Below are 19084 nucleotides of genomic sequence, written 5' to 3' on the forward strand. Positions count from 1 at the left end.
AACCATGACCAAAAAGAGGGCTGGCCTTTGACCTCAGCTTCTGGGAGGTGACCTCTTAGACCTTGGAATGCTGTATCTGATGAGAATGTTTTGTTTACCTGAAAGCCTCAGGCCGTGGTATCAATTTGGCCTCTGGAATGTCTGGAGACTGGGGTCAGCCATGTGTGTGTGACTTAACTCTAATAAAAAATTATGGATACCAAAGCGTGGTGACTTTCTATAGTTGACAATACTCTATGCATATTGTCACACATCATTGCTAGGAGAAGTAAATGCTCTCTGCACAACTCCACTGAGAGAGGACCATGGATAGCTCTGTGCTTGGAACTCTCTTGGACTCTCCCCTGTATACTTCTTCCTTGGCTGATTTTAATCTGTATCCTTTCACTGTAATAAACCATAACCATGAGTAAAATGGCTTTGTGAGTTCTTCTAGCAAATTATCAAACCTGAGGTTTGTCTTGGGGATCCCCAAACTCACAGGTGGTTTCAGAAGTGAGGGTAGTCTTGGGGACTCTTGAACTTCATAGAAGATAGTAATAGAGATAGACAATATGTTTTAGATGCATAGAATACATAGGAATTCTAGGATACTCTTTATTTTCAGAATGTTATACTATAATAATAATAATGATATATCTATCACTAAATATATATATACATGTATTTAAATATTGATCAAAGAGTTGTTTTGTATATATCATCATATTTGATCATTACACATATTAAACAAATATCCAATAGAATAAACCAAAGACAACCAAAGTATTGCTAATATGCTATTTTTTGTTGCAGGTAATATGGAAAACAAAAAGCAAAAGTCAGCTGATTCTTTTATCAGAGTGTGGCAACTAATTGAAACATGAACTTACCTTGCTCAAATTTTATGATCTTTTCTCATAGTCACTTATGGAAATCTGTTAATTAAAAATAATTATCTTCTGGAGGTATAATTGGGAACAAAAGAAGAAAGTAGTTCATTTGCTTTTCAAGGACAACTTTGATTCTTATAAATAAGTTGAAGAAATATCAGACTTCTGATTCCTGGGTTTATTTTAAATTTCATTAAACTAAATTCTTACCATTAAGATATATGGACTATCTCAATGGAAGTAAACAATCCCCACAGGTTTTTATATCCAAGGGCAACAAAGAAAGATGAAAGGGTAATAACAAAGATGCTTTTGGAAATTAAAAAAAAATAATAATAACTTTATGTTTATAAGCACATTACATGCAAAAAACTAATTTAAAATCCACAATCTTGAAGAAACTAAGATTCTGAGAGATATAACAAGTTGCCTAACGTCTTCTAGAATTCGACAACTGAACCGAGACTCATCCCAAATTTCTGACATTCCAAATTTCTGACACCAAGTGCAGCTCAGTGAACATTTCTTCATCTACACCTGCCTTCCTTGGCACCACTTTGGTGCTGTTTTCCCTCCTCTTCTTACCTAAATCTCTCACCCTTCACCCCATTTAGGGGCTGTCTATTATTCCTTCCAAGAAGTAGCTACTTATGAATGTTTTTAAAAATTGAAATAACTATTCACCCAAAATCTTAGGAAATATCTGTATCAAACACAGGAATAATGTGTTAGATTAAATTAGAGATTGCCGTACCCATGAACGTATTATCACGTTACTCTTGATGGATGTGAGAGGTGAAAAGGAAAGTGTTTCTAGGGTATTAATATTCATTTCTGGACCAGATTAAATGACAGAAAAAAAAATCAATCTGAAGCACTCTGGAGGATCTTAATATAATTCTGACTGGTATAACAAAGGAAGTTACAAGTACCTAGTGAGCTATTTTCATTAATGTATACACATTTGCTTCTTAATTAATTTGAATAGGAAGCCTAAATCTATCCTATTTTTTTCTCCTCTGCTAAGATATGTTATTACAAAAATTGACGTTTAAAATGGCACATTGGAACATACTTTAGCACCATAAATACTTTTGAAAATATCACATGATTTCTAGTTCATGGATTTTTTTCACTATGGTCAGCTACAAATGGATTTTAGACCACTGGATCAAATTGGTTACATATTTGTACTGTTTATGCTTTAAAAATGTGAGGAATCTTCCCATGAGATTCTCAGCTCCTTCACTTGAATAGATAAAGACATTTATATTGCCAAAGGCTTTTGATTAAAAAAGTCCAGCATGTTGTTTTAGCCTGTCTCAATCAAAAGGAACAGTAGCAACCATACCAGGGAATAAACAGAATGAATTAGTAGGAATCTTTCAGACAAACATGTATAGAGCTAGATTAAGATTCGTTCATAGGAATGACAGCTAAACTTCTCCAGAGTAGCAACACCATTTTTTAACTTTCAAAAGTCATGTTAAGCATTTATCCTGGTTATTTTGGGCCTTACAAAGATTATGAAAATTTAGAGAAGAAAGTCTTGCCTCTACAATTAATAACTATTTTCTACAGACTCGACACATTAAGGTTTGATTGCTGAGGTAGTGTTGACAGGGAAGAAAATGGTTAGTTTTTCCTGTAAAGCAATCTTAGACCAAAAACTATAGCTCCTGTCCAAGGTTTGCAAAATGGAAGTACAGAGGGCAGTCTCAGATTATTTGACCACGGGGACTCTTCTTCCTTCACCTTATACTTAAAATTTCCAACGCTTCTCAAACATTCTGAACTAAAACTATTCTCCTTGCCTCCCCTGCAGTCCCAAGGGCTCTGGGCACAGCTCAGCCAAAGCCTGCAGTAAATGGAAGGATGGAACGAGTGCCTGCAGCATTTTCTCACCCACGTCCCTGCAGCCTCTGAGGTCTTAGGCTCAGGATCAGTTTCCTTGCAACATGTCCAGTTCTAACCCCTTCTAATCCCCACCTTGATGTACTAATGTATGAAAGAAAGAGGGGGAGACACCCCGTGGCTTAGCGGTTAAGTGCACGCACTACGCTACTGGCGACCCCGGTGGGATCCCGTGCGCGCACCAACGCATCACTTGTCCGGCCATGCTGAGGCCACGTCCCACATATAGCAACTAGAAGGATGTGCAACTATGACATATAACTACCTACTGGGGCTTTGGGGAGAAAAGGGGGGAAAAAAGGAGGAGGATTGGCAATGGATGTTAGCTCAGGGCCGATTTTCCTCAGCAAAAAGAGGAGGATTGGTATGGATGTTAGCTCAGGGCTGATCTTCCTCAAAAAAAAAAAATAAATAAAAAATAAAAAAAGAAAGAGGTAAATATCCTGCTGCAGCGTAGAGATTTGACCAAGTCACTTCAAACTGGACTATACAGGCATTTTTCTCAGAGAAAATCTGCAGCTTTGGCATCCTTGAGAGAAAGAAAAAAGGCATATGACCCAGTTTAATCTGTTTGTCAATGGGATCTTCAGGTAAATAGACTAATGATATTTACTAAGAGGAAGAGACTTAATCTACAGAGTGCCCCTAGTAAGACAGCCCTGGCTAAACATTATATATAAACTACTATACTACTATATAAACATTATATATAAACTACTATAAATAAACCTGAAATCTATAGATTGATGAGACATGGCACCCTGGAGAAAGTTATGCAATATTTACAACTCTCCATAAGAATAAAACAGAGATATTTAATATCTTAAATGCTTGCCCTGCTGTGTTAGGTAATAACCCACTCAACCTAACTTAACAGATTTCATCTGTAATTCTGGACCAGAATGATCACGTCTAATGTGAGAACAAAGGACCTAAGGAGCATCTTTTTATGTCCGTCATCTCTCCGCACTTTGTCTGAGCCTCTTGGCTGCCTCTATCCTTAAAATTATTAGTAAAACTCAATACTAGGTAAGATCTCTGATTTATTTGAGCTTGATTTGTCAATCCAATTACTGTGTTAGTTCACCTAGAATTCTTTCATGAGATCATACATTTTCCTTAATATAAAAGCCACTATGAATTGGATCTTCTGTTACTTGCAGCCTAAAATTTCCTAAAAATATAAATATTTACCAAATGAATTGATATCAGAAGCTATACTTATTGTATATTCTCATTAATCTACATAACAACATTTCTTAAGTGCCTGAACACCACTACATTTTAGAAAAATATAATTTCATTTGAAAGATCTGCAGAATTTCTCATAACTTTTACAAGATAATGAAATTAATAACTATGTTGATCACATAAAGATAGTCAAAACTCCATTAAGTGTCAAAGGAAAACACTGATTCTCGGGAATATATCTCTTCACTGAACAATCGGGCAGAGATGTTCCAAACAAAGGAACAAGATAAATCTCCAGAAACAGACTCCAGTGAAACAGAATTAGATGATTTACCTGACAGAGAATTGCAAACAACTCTCATAAAGATGATCACCAAAGTCAAGAGAACAATGCATGAACAAAGGACTTGAATAGACATACAAATGGCCAACAGGTCACTTATCATTCTACTATATGAAACAAAATGCTCAATGTCACAAACCATCTGGGAAATACAAATCAAAACCTCACACCTGTCAGGATGGCCATTATCCAAAAAAATAAAAGACAACAAGTGTTGGCTAAGATGGGAGAAATTGGAACACTTGCACATTGTTGGTGCGAGTGCAGAATGGTACCACTGCTATGTAAAAGTTTGGAGGTTCCTCAAAAAATTAAAAATAGAATTACCATATGATCCAGCAATCCCACTTCTGGCAATATATCCAAAAAAATTGAAATCAGGATCTCGAAGAGATATTAGCACTCCTATGTTCATTGCAGCACAGTTCACAATAACCAAGATGTGGAAACAGCCTAAGTGTCCATCAAGCAATGAGTGGATACTAGATACAGAGAACAGATTGGTCGTTACCAGAGGGGAAACAAGGTGGGGGGAGGGCAAAAGGGGGAAAGGGGGACAAGTGTATGGTGACAGATGGCAACTAGACTTTTGATGATGAACATAATGTAGTCTATACAGAAGTTGAAATACAATGGTGTACACCTAAAATTTATATAATGTTATAAAGAAACGTTACCTCAATAGAAAAAAGAAATGAGTGGATAAAGAAAATATGGTATATACCTACAATGGAATACTATTCAGCCTTAAAAAGGAAGAAAATTCTGCCGTAGGTGACAACATGGATGAACATTGAAGACATTATGCTAAGTGAAATAGGTCAGTCACAGAAAGACAAACACTGCATGATTTCACTTATATGAGGTATCTAAAATAGTCATATTCATAAAGTCAGAGTGGAATTCTGGTTTCCAGAAGGTGAGGGAAAGGAGAAACAGGGAGTTACTAATCAACAGGCATAAAGTTTCAGTCAAGCAAGATGAATAAGCTCTAAAAATCTGTTGTACAGCATTGTACCTATAGTCAACAAGAACATATTCTACACTTAAATTTTTAAGAGGGTAGATCTCATGATAAGTGCTTTTCCCTCAATAAAATAAAATAAAAAATTTAAGAAAGAAAGATAGATACATTTGGTTAACTTCTTTATTCATATATAATATAATCAGTACTATACTTTTAGATTTGTCAACACACAGAATTTTGAATTATGAGGATTGCCTGAATTCTGTTGCTAACATGTATGTGGAATTTAAAAGGAGTTATTTTCCATGTACAATAAACACAACCTTATTACTGAATATTTTTCTGAATAACCTTCACCAAGGTAAGAAGTATATTGAAGATTTAATAGAGTACCATTAAAAGTTTCAGTTGGTTCTAAGATTACAGTAAACTTTCATTTACTTTTTAAAAAGGAATTATTGCTCTGTGCTAATGTTTTTCCCCAAGTTAAATGAATCAAAATGAAGCATACAAAGTTATTTTACAACTTTGACATGTATTTCATTCACTACTATCACTATAAAACCTGTTTAAGAAAATAATTCTTAACAAAAAAATAAAAGGAAGAATGTCACATTTACTTTTTCCATTCATAGACAACACTGAATGGAAAAATACTTGGATCCCTCATGTTTTCACATCTTATAATATTGAAATAAATTACTACAAATTCAGACAAAGTTAACAACACTACAACCTTCTAGCAAACTTACGTTAATTAGAAACCATATTGAAAATATGTTGTTAATGTATTACAAAAAGTCACTACAGGAACTTGTCAGTAAGCAAGAGATGGGAGATGTTGGTAGAGTAGAGAGGTGGAAAAGAGAACCAATACAATTATCTTCAAATATTTGAAGGGCTTGCATGTGGGAAATGGAATAGACTGTTTCTGATTGCCTCCCAGAGGCAAAACTTACGCCAAAGTTTGGAAGATATGGAAAGATTTCATTTTAATGTAAGGAAGAATCTTTCACAGTGTTCAAGAGTGGAATGACCTGTTTTGGGAAATCGAGTTCCCTACAAACAGAAGATGATTGTTCACTATTTGCAAATGGTCTAGAAGAGATTTGTGCATTGGATGAGAACTACATGATCCACAAGATATTTACTGTTCTACTACCATTATCCTACTGAATTTAAAATTGTTTCCCATTTTGAAATGTTAACTTCATGTAAAGGGCTTAATAATATATGTAGACATTTAAACATTTTAAAAATATTTTTAGTCAAGATGAAAAATAATTCACTTACAATTATCTGATATTTTTGAAGAGAAATATTCCAAAAGACCTAAAATACTTGTTTCCCTTAGTTCTGGCTGTTCTTTTGATTTGTCGATGGTTAAAAAAATTTTTTGTGGACGTTTACAGTCACAGAAACCAATTAAAGCAGTTTTTCGCAAATTGGAAGTGGCCGCATACAAGCAGATTTCCGCAAGAATTACTGTGTACATGTAGACTACATTCCAGGCCCAGGAAAAATCATCTACCTTGCAGCTTTCATCCTAAAATGAGACAATAGCTATTAGATAATCAAAGTATGTTCTGTCATAATTAAGAACTATATACTGTACTGATAATAAAAAATATCTTCAAATTTTATGGAGTTGTTAAAAGACCATAATCTATTAGTATTTCTAAAATATACTCATTAGAAAAACAGTTTTTCTGTGGGTAGACTGTATAAAAACTAGTTTAAAGAATGAAAATTGCAAATAGCTAAAAGGTATATAAAGAACAACAATTTTTCAGTTTCCCCAGTAATCCACGAAATGTAAATTAATCCAATGATATACTGTTTTCCATATCATATTGTAAAACAATCTTTTTGGTTTTTTTGTTTTGTGAGGAGGACCAGCCCTGAGCTAACATCCAATGCCAATCCTCCTCTTTTTTGCTGAGGAAGACTGGCCCTGGGCTAACATCCATGCCCATCTTCCTCCACTTTATATGGGACGCTGCCACAGCATGGCCTAACAAGCGGTGCGTCGGTGCGCACCCGGGATCCGAACCGGCGAACCCCGGGCCACCGCAGCGGAACGTGCGCACTTAACCACCTGCGCCACCGGGCTGGCCCCTAAAACAATCTTTTTTATATAAAGATCAATTCTTGTGTGGGGCACTTTTATACAACTTTCATAGGAAAGCAAGAAAGTTATATTTTCTGTCCTAAGAATGTTAAAAGAAAGTTCATAGTCTATCGCTTAGTAATTTAATTTTATGAATTTATTCTAAAGAAATAGTCAAATGCAGATAAAAATTGTATATATGAGAATACCAGTTCAACATTAGTTGTAATTAACTGTGAATAATTAGAAACAAACTCAATGTTCAACCATAGAGGAATGGTCAAATTATCTCATGCCCACTAAAATTTAAATTTTAATAATATTTAATGACAATGCAAAACGGTTCTATGATATACTTTAAATTTTTTAAAAGAGTAAATTAAACCATATATGGCTATATGATTTCATTTCTTAATAAAATTTAAAGTCCCTTTCATGTATGTGTGTGTGTATAATCTATTTCTATATCTCTATCTCTATCTCTCTGTCTATCTACACTGGGATATATGATAAATGTGCATTAACTTTTGTACTTAATTAAAATTATTATTACAAAGTTAAGCTCATTATAATCCCAAATATGATATACAATTTAAATAGTGGCAAAAATAAAATTTATTTCTATTCAGGTCTTTTTTCACACCTAAATTAAAAAGATACTGTTACCTGATTCTGAACAGACATAATGCTTAAAAGAAAATCTCTCATTAGTTCCATTAAAGCTTTCAAGCAGAGCGTGTTTAATTTGGCAGCCTCCCCAAGGACCAACAAAGCCAGTGCTGAATCCAACCTGGGAATTTTATGAACAAAATAACAGACATTAATGTAGAATAATAAATAATGAACAATTTTTAAATGAAAAAATAGTAATAGGCCGGAGGAGATGAGTATCCTGGATTACCAGATACATTATCTTTCAACAAAGATTAGTATTTCAGTAAAGATTAAGTTGACATTGGTTATAATAAAAGTCTACAAGAGCGAGCCACATTTTGCCAAGATGTTTGAGTTCAGAGAATTGTTCCGACAAAACTCTGAGAGTAATAAATACTACCAATGATCACATTTCTTCCTAGACCCTGTATAACAAGCAATCAAAGGCTCTGGTTCCAGAGAGGGTCCCCACAATCTCACAATAGGTCTTGATTTTTAACTTTTGCAAGCGATTCCAAGGGATGAATTTCAAGAGAGTGTTTTCTTCTCAAAAGAGAGAACAAATAAAATAGTAGTCTTCCTAAATATTCCAAAAGTTCAGCATTATTTGGTTTTACAAAAAGTGCAACTTCTCAAAATAAAATTTGTATTTTACGTTTATTGGAAGACTGTCAAGATTTATTTTTCAAAATATTATATAACTGGTAAATCACACAAGAATTTATTAGCCCTAAATATACATATGTTTGATAGTTCCAGGAAATTATACATTTAGTGCTATTTTTACCCAATTGAAAGAGATATAGTTTGCAAGAGAACTGATGAGAACATCAATGTAAAAATGCCTCTGCCTAGAGCTGCATATTGCCTTGATTTATAGGTCACTAATAAATTAAAGAGTTAGTATGTTTTACAATTATATTTTAATTTCACAACTGTGATATTTCAGGCCAGTAAGTCAAGTTCATCATGATTTTCAAAAGGAAACACCTAACCATGGAAAAAAAGACAATTCTTTATATTTGAATAGAGCTTTACAAATCTCAATGTGCTTTCACATAAATTATCTCATTTCATCTGAACCACAATTTTTGACATATTCAAGACCTTTGGAAATCTTTTTTTTCAAATATTAGAAAATTGAGGCCTAAACAGATCTTGGAGATTCGTCCAAGTTCATCTTTTAAGCTAAGTTAACTATAACTGAAGTCTTCTCCCACCTATGGGGATTTACTGTTTTGCAATTTTGCTTTTCCAAACCATTATTTAAGTTTATCTATATTTAACCTTTAGTGTGACAACGCTGCCTGTTGCCTATCTAATATTATTTGCCTCCTTCTTCCTTTCAGAACCAAACCTGAATTTTGTTCAAGATGGCAAAATGCGCAGTTAACATTGCCTCCTCAAGATGGAAACATTCTATATCTTGGTTGAGGCAGGATTACACAGGTGTATGCATTTGTCCAAGGTCATAGATCTGTATACATAGAATGCGTGAATTTTATTCTATGTAAATTATACCTCAATAAATTTGATTTAAAAATGACTCCCCAGACTCCTTTGAAGCTCGGAATAGCCATAAATGTAGATTTGGTCAATGAGATATAAATGGAAGTATATTATGAAAAGCTTCCAGGTAAACTATTACCTTTCTGATTAACAAAAAAAGATTAAGTTTAGATAAGAGGTGCTTTTACCTCCTTTGCTCATCCATTTGCACCTACTTAGAATGCATACATGAAACCAGAAGGTAGAACAGCTGTCTTGCAAAAATGAGGATAAAAGTTACATACTAAGAATGGAAGAAAAGGAAGTTAGAAGGAACTTTGGTCTTGAGGATTCCTCTTAAGCAGCTGCATCAGTAGTGTACTACTTGTTATGTGCAATCAATAAAGCCCTATTTGCTAATGCAATTGTAGTCAGGTTGCTGTTACATGCAGAACTGAATCCTAACTGATACACGTGATAACATGATGTTTACAAGCATAAACTTTACAGTCGCAAAAATTAGAGATGGAATCTTAGCTCTGCTACTGTAAGTGTATGACATAGGGCAATTTGCATACCCTACCTCAGTCTTAATCTACTCCTCTATAAGGTAAATATAGCAAAACCTACTTTTCAGAGACTATTGTGAGATTTAAATGAAATACTCTATGTAAAATGGCTAGGTTCAACATGCTGAACTGAACTGAATTACAGAAATACTATTCCTAAAGTCAAAGGATATGAATTTGATATCTTTCTTTCTCTGTGAAGTCCTAGAGTGACCAAAGGAAGAGGTCCAGATGCCCTCACAGATGAACACGGAGTGAGTCATTCTCCAGAGTACTCATCACCCATAAGGTCAAGTAGAAGAAAGGATAGTCTCCGAGTTCACAAAACTTCTTTTCCTCTGAGTATACCTCACAGTCATAAGGTTCCGGTTCTTCTGTTCTCTTTTAAGTCTGGAAAACTGTAACTAACCTAGGGGACTCTTACCAAAACATGGATTGATAAAGATCTTTCAGTGTCAGTCACCTGTGGTAGGAAAATGTTTCACCAGAAACACGATTTTTAATCAATGCTGCCGATTGCAAAATTTTCTATAAGTGAAAATGCCTTTGCCAAAAAATAGAATCAAAGCATCAATACTTATAAATTGGAATTTGTTAAAAATCAATGCATATAGACAGAAGAATTCAAATTGGATTAGGTTAGAAATTTTAATACAGCACTAGCTTCTTTGTGAACTCATTATAGTACACCAAGTCTCAATGATTAAAACATTGACTTATTTTTACAATGCCATGAAATTCAACACATACAAAGTAATTTATAAATATAGATTTCCCCCTAATTCTGTAAATAAAGAAATTGAGGCAGAGGTTTACTGGTATGTCTAAAATAACATAGTTACTTGATTCAATTTACTTTTGAGTTTTTCTCACTTTAACTTTTAAAATTAATGTGAGGGCTGGCCCCATGGCCTACTGGTTGAGTTTGGCATGCTCCACTTTGGCAGCCCAGGTTTGGATCCCGGAGATGGACCTCCACCACTCGTTGGCAGCCATGCCGTGGCAGCGACCCACATACAAAATAGAGGAAGATTGGCACAGATGTTCGCTCAGGGAGAATCTTCCTCAGCAAAAAAAAAAAACAAAACTTAATGTGAATTATTGCACACAGCTAAACAGTACCATATCCTAGACTGGACTTCATGTAGCCGAACTCCAGTCCAGTGTTCCTTCTACAATAATATAAATCAGCTAAAATACAATAACCAGGGGCTTCATAAAAAGCTATAAATCTACATACAACCTTATAAAAAGGTTAAGAATGTCAGCATTCAACACACTGTTCATAGGTTCTCCTTACTCCTCTGTATCTGTTTCTTCAATGAACAAATTATTATTTTAAAAGATGGAATAAAAATGTCTCCAAGTTGCAACACTTACACATGGTTATTTCAGTCTTTAAATACATATTTCAAAAAACATTGACAATGTCAAAAAATCCACACAACCCCGAAGACTAAGAATGAAAGAGAGGTCACTACCTTATAGGCAATTTATGCTAACCATAAATTGATGGAACTGGATTTAAAAAAGCAAGGAGTACCCACATGCCATTTCATGAAACATAGCAGCCTTGTTTCCCCAAAGAAACTTAAATGAAAGAAAAAGAAAACGATCTCTACTGTCTACCATGTTTTTCATAAAAACAGAAAAAGTTCAGCCAAGCCTTTACTTTGGGGTATGGATTTTTTAAGAAGGTAGAATATGATTTCTCTGCTTCTTCCTCAGCTCTCTATAATTATTCAGAACTGACAACTTCCAGATGATAAAAAGGGTAGAAACCAGCACCCCTGGGGATGTGTGTGTAATGTGGGGGGAGGGAAGAGGAACACTATGACAGGAAGAGTAGAGGGTATTTTCTCCTTAAGGGTAAAGCATCAAAGAGTAGGGAGCATACAGGAAGGTCCCTGAAGATACTGCATATCGAGTGTTGTAGCTTTTAACAACTCTGTTATGTGTGCTGTGAATACAAACCTCTTACTTAAAAAATACCAAGTTTTTATAAATTTCTCCTAGCTCTGGGAAAAGTAAAATGGAAGATGGAGGATGGCGCCCTACATGAGACCAAGGAAAAATATATTACAGCAAGAGCTAAAGGGAATACCAGTCTGTATACTCAGAGAAGATCATACCTTTGAAAACTATTTCTTACAGGAACCAGAAGATCCTTTCACAAGACTCTTAAACATCTTTAATAAAACCCAGGAGGAAGAAAGGACAATGTAAAGCCTCAATACTAAGATAAAAGGTAGTACAGTAAGAAAACAAGAGATTGTAAGGAAAGTAAAATTACAAAAATATAATTCAAATCCATACTTGAGGAAGTTTACTGCAAAACTGACACGTGGGAGGGAGCAAACTAAAAAATTATTCCATAATTTAGAGGAAGAAGATTGCATTTAAAGCTGGCAAATTGAGACCCATCACTTTCTAATTCCTATTGAAACAACTAAAGAAACACAAAATCAAGATAAAATCTATAGTATCAAAAAAAAAAAAAGGAAAGAAACTTTAAGGCTTTTAAAGTTATGAAGAGAACGGGATCCAAACGAAGGAAAACCTTCCAATGCCAAAAAGTCCAAAATTTAATTTAAAATTTAATGCAGGCATATATGGGTTTTCCAACATAATGTAAGAAAAACCCTAAGCACAGAGAAGCAGGAGTTAAGAACACATGTGAAGGATGAGTAGTCAATGGAAAGCCTTCAGAAAATGTAGACCAGTAGCCACAGCATTTATGCACAAAATGGGGACTTCTCTCTAAGTAAAGCAGAAGATTTGCCCCATCAGCTTCATAATAAGATGAGGGGCCGGCCACGTGGCTCAGTGGTTAAGTGCGCATGCTCCACTACTGGCAGCCCGGTTGGGATCCAGGCGCGCACTGCTTGTCCAGCCATGCTGAGGCTGCGTCCCACAGCAACTAGAAGGATGTGCAACTATGACATACAACTATCTACTGGGGTTTTGGGGAGAAAAAGGGAAAAAAAGGAGCAGGATTGGCAATAGATGTTAGCTCAGGGCCGGTCTTCCTCAGCAAAAAGAGGAGGATTGGCATGGATGTTAGCTCAGGGCTGATCTTCCGCACACACACAAAAAAATAATAATAATAAGATAGTGAGACAAGAGAGGGTGTCATCTATCTGCTGGCTATCAAATCACAAAGTGTTCCTAAAAAATTCTGGATTGAAAATAAAATAGAAAAAAGAGGCACACTAGCTTTAATCTCATCATAACTATAAGTTTTTTTTTAATTATTTTATTGAGGTCATATTGGCTTATAACATTGTGTAAGTTTCAGGTGTACGTTATTATATATCAGTTTCTGTGTAGACTGCATCATGTTCACCACCAATAGTCTAGTTTTTATCAGTCACCATACATATGTGCCCCCTTGCTCCTTTCACCCTTCCCGCCCCCCTTTCCCCTCTGGTAACCACTAATCTGTTCTCCTTATCCACGTGTTTGTTTATCTTCCACATATGAGTGAAATCATACAGTGTTTGTCTTTCTCTATCTGGCTTGTTTTGCTTAACATAATACCCTCAAGGTCCATCCATGTTGTCACAAATGGCATGATTTTGTCTTTTTTATGGCTTTATAGTTATCCATTACATATGCATACCATATCCTTTTTTTTTCATTGCGGTAACATTGGTTTATAACATTATATGAATTTTGGGTATACATCATTATATTTCTTTTTTTTTTTAATTTTTTGTTTATTGCAGTAACATTGGTTTACAACATTGTAAAAATTTCAGGTGTACATCACTATACCTCCATTTCTGCACAGATTATATCATGTTCACCACCAAAACACCAACTACAACCCATCACCACACACATGTACCGAACCATCTCCTTCACACCCCTCCCTCCCCCCTCCCCCCGGCAACCACCAATCCAATCTCTGTCCCTATGTGTTTGTTTATTGTTGTTATTATCTACTACTTATACATCATTATATTTCAATTTCTGGGTAGATTACATGATGTTTACCACACAAAGACTAATTACAATCCATCACCATACACATGTGCCTAATCACTCCTTTCACCCTCTTCCCTCCCCTCTTTCTCTCTGGTAACCACCAATCCAATCTCTGTCTCTGTGTGTTTGTTTATTGTTGTTTTTATCATCTATTTATGAGTGAGATCATACAGTATTTGACTTTCTCCCTCTGACTTATTTCGCTTAGCATAATACCCTCAAGGTCCATCCATGTTGTTACAAGTGGCCAGATTTTATCCTTTTTTATGGCTGAGTAGTATTCCATTGTGTATATATACCACATCTTCTTTATCCATTTGTCCCTTGATGGGCACCTAGGTTGCTTCCAAGTCTTGGATATTGTGAATAAGGCTGCAATGAACATAGGGGTGCATACATCTTTATGCATTCATGTTTTCATGTTCTCTGGATAAATATCCAGCAGTGGAACAGCTGGATCATATGGTATCTATTCTTCATTTTTTGAGGAATCTCCATACTGTTTGCCATAGGGGCTGCAACAGTTTGCACTCCCACCAGCAGCGTATGAGAGTTCTCTTTTCTCCACATCCTCTCCAACACTTGTTATTTCCTGTCTTCTTAATTATAGCCATTCTGATGGGAGTGAGACGATAGCTCATTGCAGTTTTGATTTGCATTTCCCTGATAATTAGTGATGTTGAACATCTTTTCACATGCCTATTGGCCATATGTATATCTTCCTTGGAGAAATGTCTGTTCAGATCTTTTGCCCATCTTTTAATTGGGTTGTTAGTTCTTTTGTTGTTGAGATGTATGAGTTCTTTATATATTTGGGATATTAACCCCTTATCAGGTATATGGCTTGCAAATATCTTCTCCCAGTTGTTAGGTTGTCTTTTTGTTTTGTTGATGGTTTCTTTGCTGTGCAGAAGCTTTTTAGTTTGATGTAGTCCCATTTGTTTATTTTTTCTACTGTTTCCCTTGCCTGGTCAGACATGGTACTTGAAAATATGCTGCTAACCAATGTCGAAGAGGATACTGCCTATATATTTTTCTAGAAGTTTCATGGTTTCAGGTCTTATATTCAACTTTTCAATCCATTTTGAGTTAACTTTTGTGTATGGTGTAAGACAATGGTCTACTTTCATTTTTTTTTTTTTTTTTGCATGTGGCTGTCCAGTTTTCCTAACACCATTTGTTGAAGAGACTTTCCTTTCTCCATTGTATGTTCTCGGCTCCTTTGTAGAAAATTAGCTGTCCATAGATGTATGGGTTTATTTCTGGGCTTTTGATTCTATTCCATTGATCTGCGTTTCTGTTTTTGTGATAGTATCAGGCTGTTTTGGTTACTATAGCTTTGTAGTATATTCTGAAATCAGGGAATGTGATACCTCGAGCTTTGTTATTTTTGCTCAGGATTCCTTTGGCTATTCGGGGTCTTTTGTTGCTCTGTATAAATTTTAGGATTCTTTGTTCTATTTCTGTGAAAAATGCTGTTGGAACTTTGATAGGGATTGCATTGAATTTGTAGATTGCTTTAGAAAGTATGGACATCTTAACTATGTTAATTCTTCCAATCCAAGAGCACAGAATATCTTTTTATTTCTTTGTGTCTTCGATTGCTTTCAAAGATGTTTTATAGTTTTCAGTGTATAGGTCTTTCACCTCTTTGGTTAAGTTTGTTCCTAGGTATTTTATTCTTTTTGCTGCAATTATATATAAATGGGATTATATTCTTTTTTTTCAATTTATTTTTTTGAGGAAGATTGGCCCTATGCTAACATCTGTTGCCAATCTTCCTCTTTTTCTTTTTCTCCCCAAAGCCCCAGTACATAGTTGTGTATCCTAGTTGTAGAGTTGTAGCTCTTCCATTTGGGACGCCACCTCAGCATGGTTTGATGAGCAGTAAGTAGGTCTGCACCCAGGATCTGAACCAGCAATCCTCGGGCCGCTGAAGCAGAATGTGCAAACTTAAGCCCTACACCACCAGGCTGGCCCCCTGAGATTGTAATCTTAATTTTTCTTTCTGCTACTTCGTTATTAATGTATAGATATGCAACTGACTTTTGTATGTTGATTTTGTATCCTGCAACTTTACTGTATTCATTTATTGTTTCCAGAAGTTTTTTGGTGGATTCTTTAGGGTTTTCTATATATAAAATCGTGTCAAATGCAAATAGTGACAGTTTCACTTCTTCCTTTCCAATTTGCATCCCTTTTGTTTCTTTTTCTTGCCTGATTGCTCTGGCTAGAACTTCCAATACTTTGTTAAATAAGAATGGTGAAAGTGGGCATCCTTGTCCTGTTCCTGTTCTTAGAGGATAGCTTTCAGTTGTTCCCCATTGAGAATGATATAGCTGTGGGTTTGTCATATATGCCTTTATTATGTTGAGGTACTTTCCTTCTCTATCCATTTTATTCAGAGTTTTTACCATAAATGGATGCTGTATCTTGTCAAATGCTTTCTTTGCATCTATTGAGATGATCATGTGATTTTTATTCTTCATTTTGTTAATGTGGTGTATCGTGTTGATTGATTTGCGGATGTTGAACCATCCCTGCAGCCCTGGAATAAATCACCCTTGATCATAGTGTGTATCTTTTTAATGTATTATAGTATTCAATTTGCTACTATTTTGTTGAGAATTTTTGGGTCAATGTTCACCAGTGATATTGGCCTGTAATTTTCTTTTTTGTGTTGTTCTTGTCTGGTTTTGGTATCAGGGTAATGTTGGCTTTGTAAAATGAGTTAGGAAGCTTCCTCTCCTCTTCAATTTTTGGGAAGAGTTTGAGAAGGATAGGTATTAATTCTTCTTTGAATGTTTGGTAGAATTCACCAGGGAAGCCATCTGGTCCTGGACTTTTACTTTTTGGGAAGTTTTTGATTACTGTTTTGATCTCCTTACCAGTGATTGGTCTATTCAAATTGTTTATTTCTTCTTGATTCCGTTTTGGAAGGTTGTATGAGTCTAAGAATTTATCCATTTCTTCTAGATTATCCATTTTGTTAGCATATAGCTTTTTGTAGTATTCTCTTATAATCTTATGTATTTCTGAGGTGTCTGGTGTAATTTCTTCTCTTTCATCTCTGATTTTATTTATTTGAGCCTTCTCTCTTTTTTTCTTGGTGAGTCTAGCTAAAGTCTTGTCAATTTTGTTTATATTTTCAAAGAACCAGCTCTTAGTTTCATTGATTTTTTCTATTTTTTTTTTCAGTCCCTATTTCATTTATTTCTGCTCTGATTTTTCTTGTTTCCTTCCTTCTACTGATTTTGGGCTCTGTTTGTTCTTCTTTTTCCAGTTCCTTTAGGTGCATTGTTAGATTGTTTATTTGAAATTTTTCTTGTTTGTTGAGGTAGGCCTGTATTGCTATAAACTTCCCTTTTAGATCCACTTTTGCTGTATCCCATAAGTTCTGGCATGGTGTATTTTCATTTTCATTTGTCTCCAAGTACTTTTTGATTTCTCCTTGATTTCTTCATTTACCCAATCATTGTTCAGTAGCATTTTGTTTAATCTCCACGTATGTGTGGCTTTTCTGATTTTCTTCCTGTAGTTGATTTCTTGTTTCATACCATTGTGGTCAGAAAAGATGCTTGGTATTATTTCAGTCTTCTTAAATTTATTGAGACTTGTTTTGTGACCTAATATCTGATCAATCCTGGAGAATGTTCCACGTGCATTTGAAAAGAATGTGTATTCTGTGGGTTTTGGATGGAATGTTTTGTATATGTGTACTAAGTCTAACTGGTCTAATGTGTCATTTAAGGCCAATGTTTCCTTAATACCTTCTGTTTGGATAATCTATTCCTTGGTGTAAGTGGGGTGCTAAAGTCCCCTACTATTATTGTGTTACTGTCTATTTCTCCTTTTATGTCTGTTAATAATTGCTTTATATATTTAGGTGCTCCTATGTTGGGTGCATAGATATTTACAAGTGTTATATCCTCTTGTTGGATCGTTCCCTTAATCATTGTGTACTGACCTTCTTTGTCTCTTGTTACAGCTTTTGTTTTAAAGTCTATTTTGTCTGAAATGAGTATTGGTACCCCAGCTTTCTTTTCATTGCCATTTGCATGGAGTATCTTTTTCCATCCCTTCACTTTCAGTTTATGAATGTCTTTAGGTCTTAAGTGTGTCTCTTCTAAGCAGTATATATATGGGTCTTATTTTTTTATCCAATTGGCCACCTTATGCCTGTTGATTGGAGCATTTAGTCTATTGATATTTAAAGTAGCTATTGATAAAAATGTACTTATTGCCATTTTTTTACTTTTTTTCTCTGTGTTTTAGTAGTTCTTCTCTGTTCCTTTCTTCTTCTCTTGCTCTCTTCCCTTGTGGTTTGATGGCTTTCTTTAGTATTATGTTTGGGTTCCTTTCTCTTAATTTTTTCTTATATATCACATCTTCTTTATCTGTTCATCTGTTGATCGGCACTTGGGTTGCTTCCACACCTTGGCTACTGTGAATAATGCTGTGATGAATATAGGAATGCATAAATCTCTTTGAATTGTTGATTTCATATTCTTTGGATAAGTACCTAGTAGTGAGATAGCTGGATCATATGGTATTTCTATTTTTAGTTTTTTGAGAGATTTCCATACTGTTTTCCATAGTGGTTGCACCAGTTTGCATCCCCACCAGCAGTGTATGAGGGTTCACTTTTCTCCACATCCCCTCCAATATTTATTATTTCTTGTCTTGCTAATTATAGCCATTCTTATGGATGTAAGATGATAACTCATTGTAGTTTTTATTTGCATTTCCTTAATAATTAGTGATGTTGAACATCTCTTCATGAAGTTTTAAGTTAGGAAATGGCATAGAAACGAGATTTGAAGAAGGAGTTAATAAAAAACAAACAAACTTGTGAGCATAGAAATCTATTTCCAGACAAAATGTACATTATGCTTTTTAGGGGAAAATAAATGGTGACACACATTATACTCAGCCAAGGGTTGCATATAATCAAAGACTCACTTAATGAAATAGATGGCCTATGTC

General features: G+C 35.0%; 1 protein-coding gene across 2 annotated transcripts in view; it reads right to left on the minus strand.

Annotated features, from left to right (window-relative positions):
- TMEM232 (transmembrane protein 232) overlaps positions 1-19084 on the minus strand; it is a 185775-nt gene that overhangs the window by 109024 nt on the left and 57667 nt on the right. For both annotated transcript variants that reach the window (XM_058538321.1, XM_058538327.1), the window contains 2 exons: positions 8064-8187; positions 6581-6833 (listed from right to left, as the gene is read on the minus strand). In XM_058538321.1, the coding sequence (XP_058394304.1) occupies positions 6581-6833; positions 8064-8187 (377 nt within the window). The remainder of the gene's footprint in view (positions 1-6580; positions 6834-8063; positions 8188-19084) is intronic.

The sequence above is a fragment of the Diceros bicornis genome, chromosome 1 (genome assembly GCF_020826845.1).
Source record: "Diceros bicornis minor isolate mBicDic1 chromosome 1, mDicBic1.mat.cur, whole genome shotgun sequence".
Taxonomy (NCBI): Eukaryota; Metazoa; Chordata; class Mammalia; order Perissodactyla; family Rhinocerotidae; genus Diceros; species Diceros bicornis.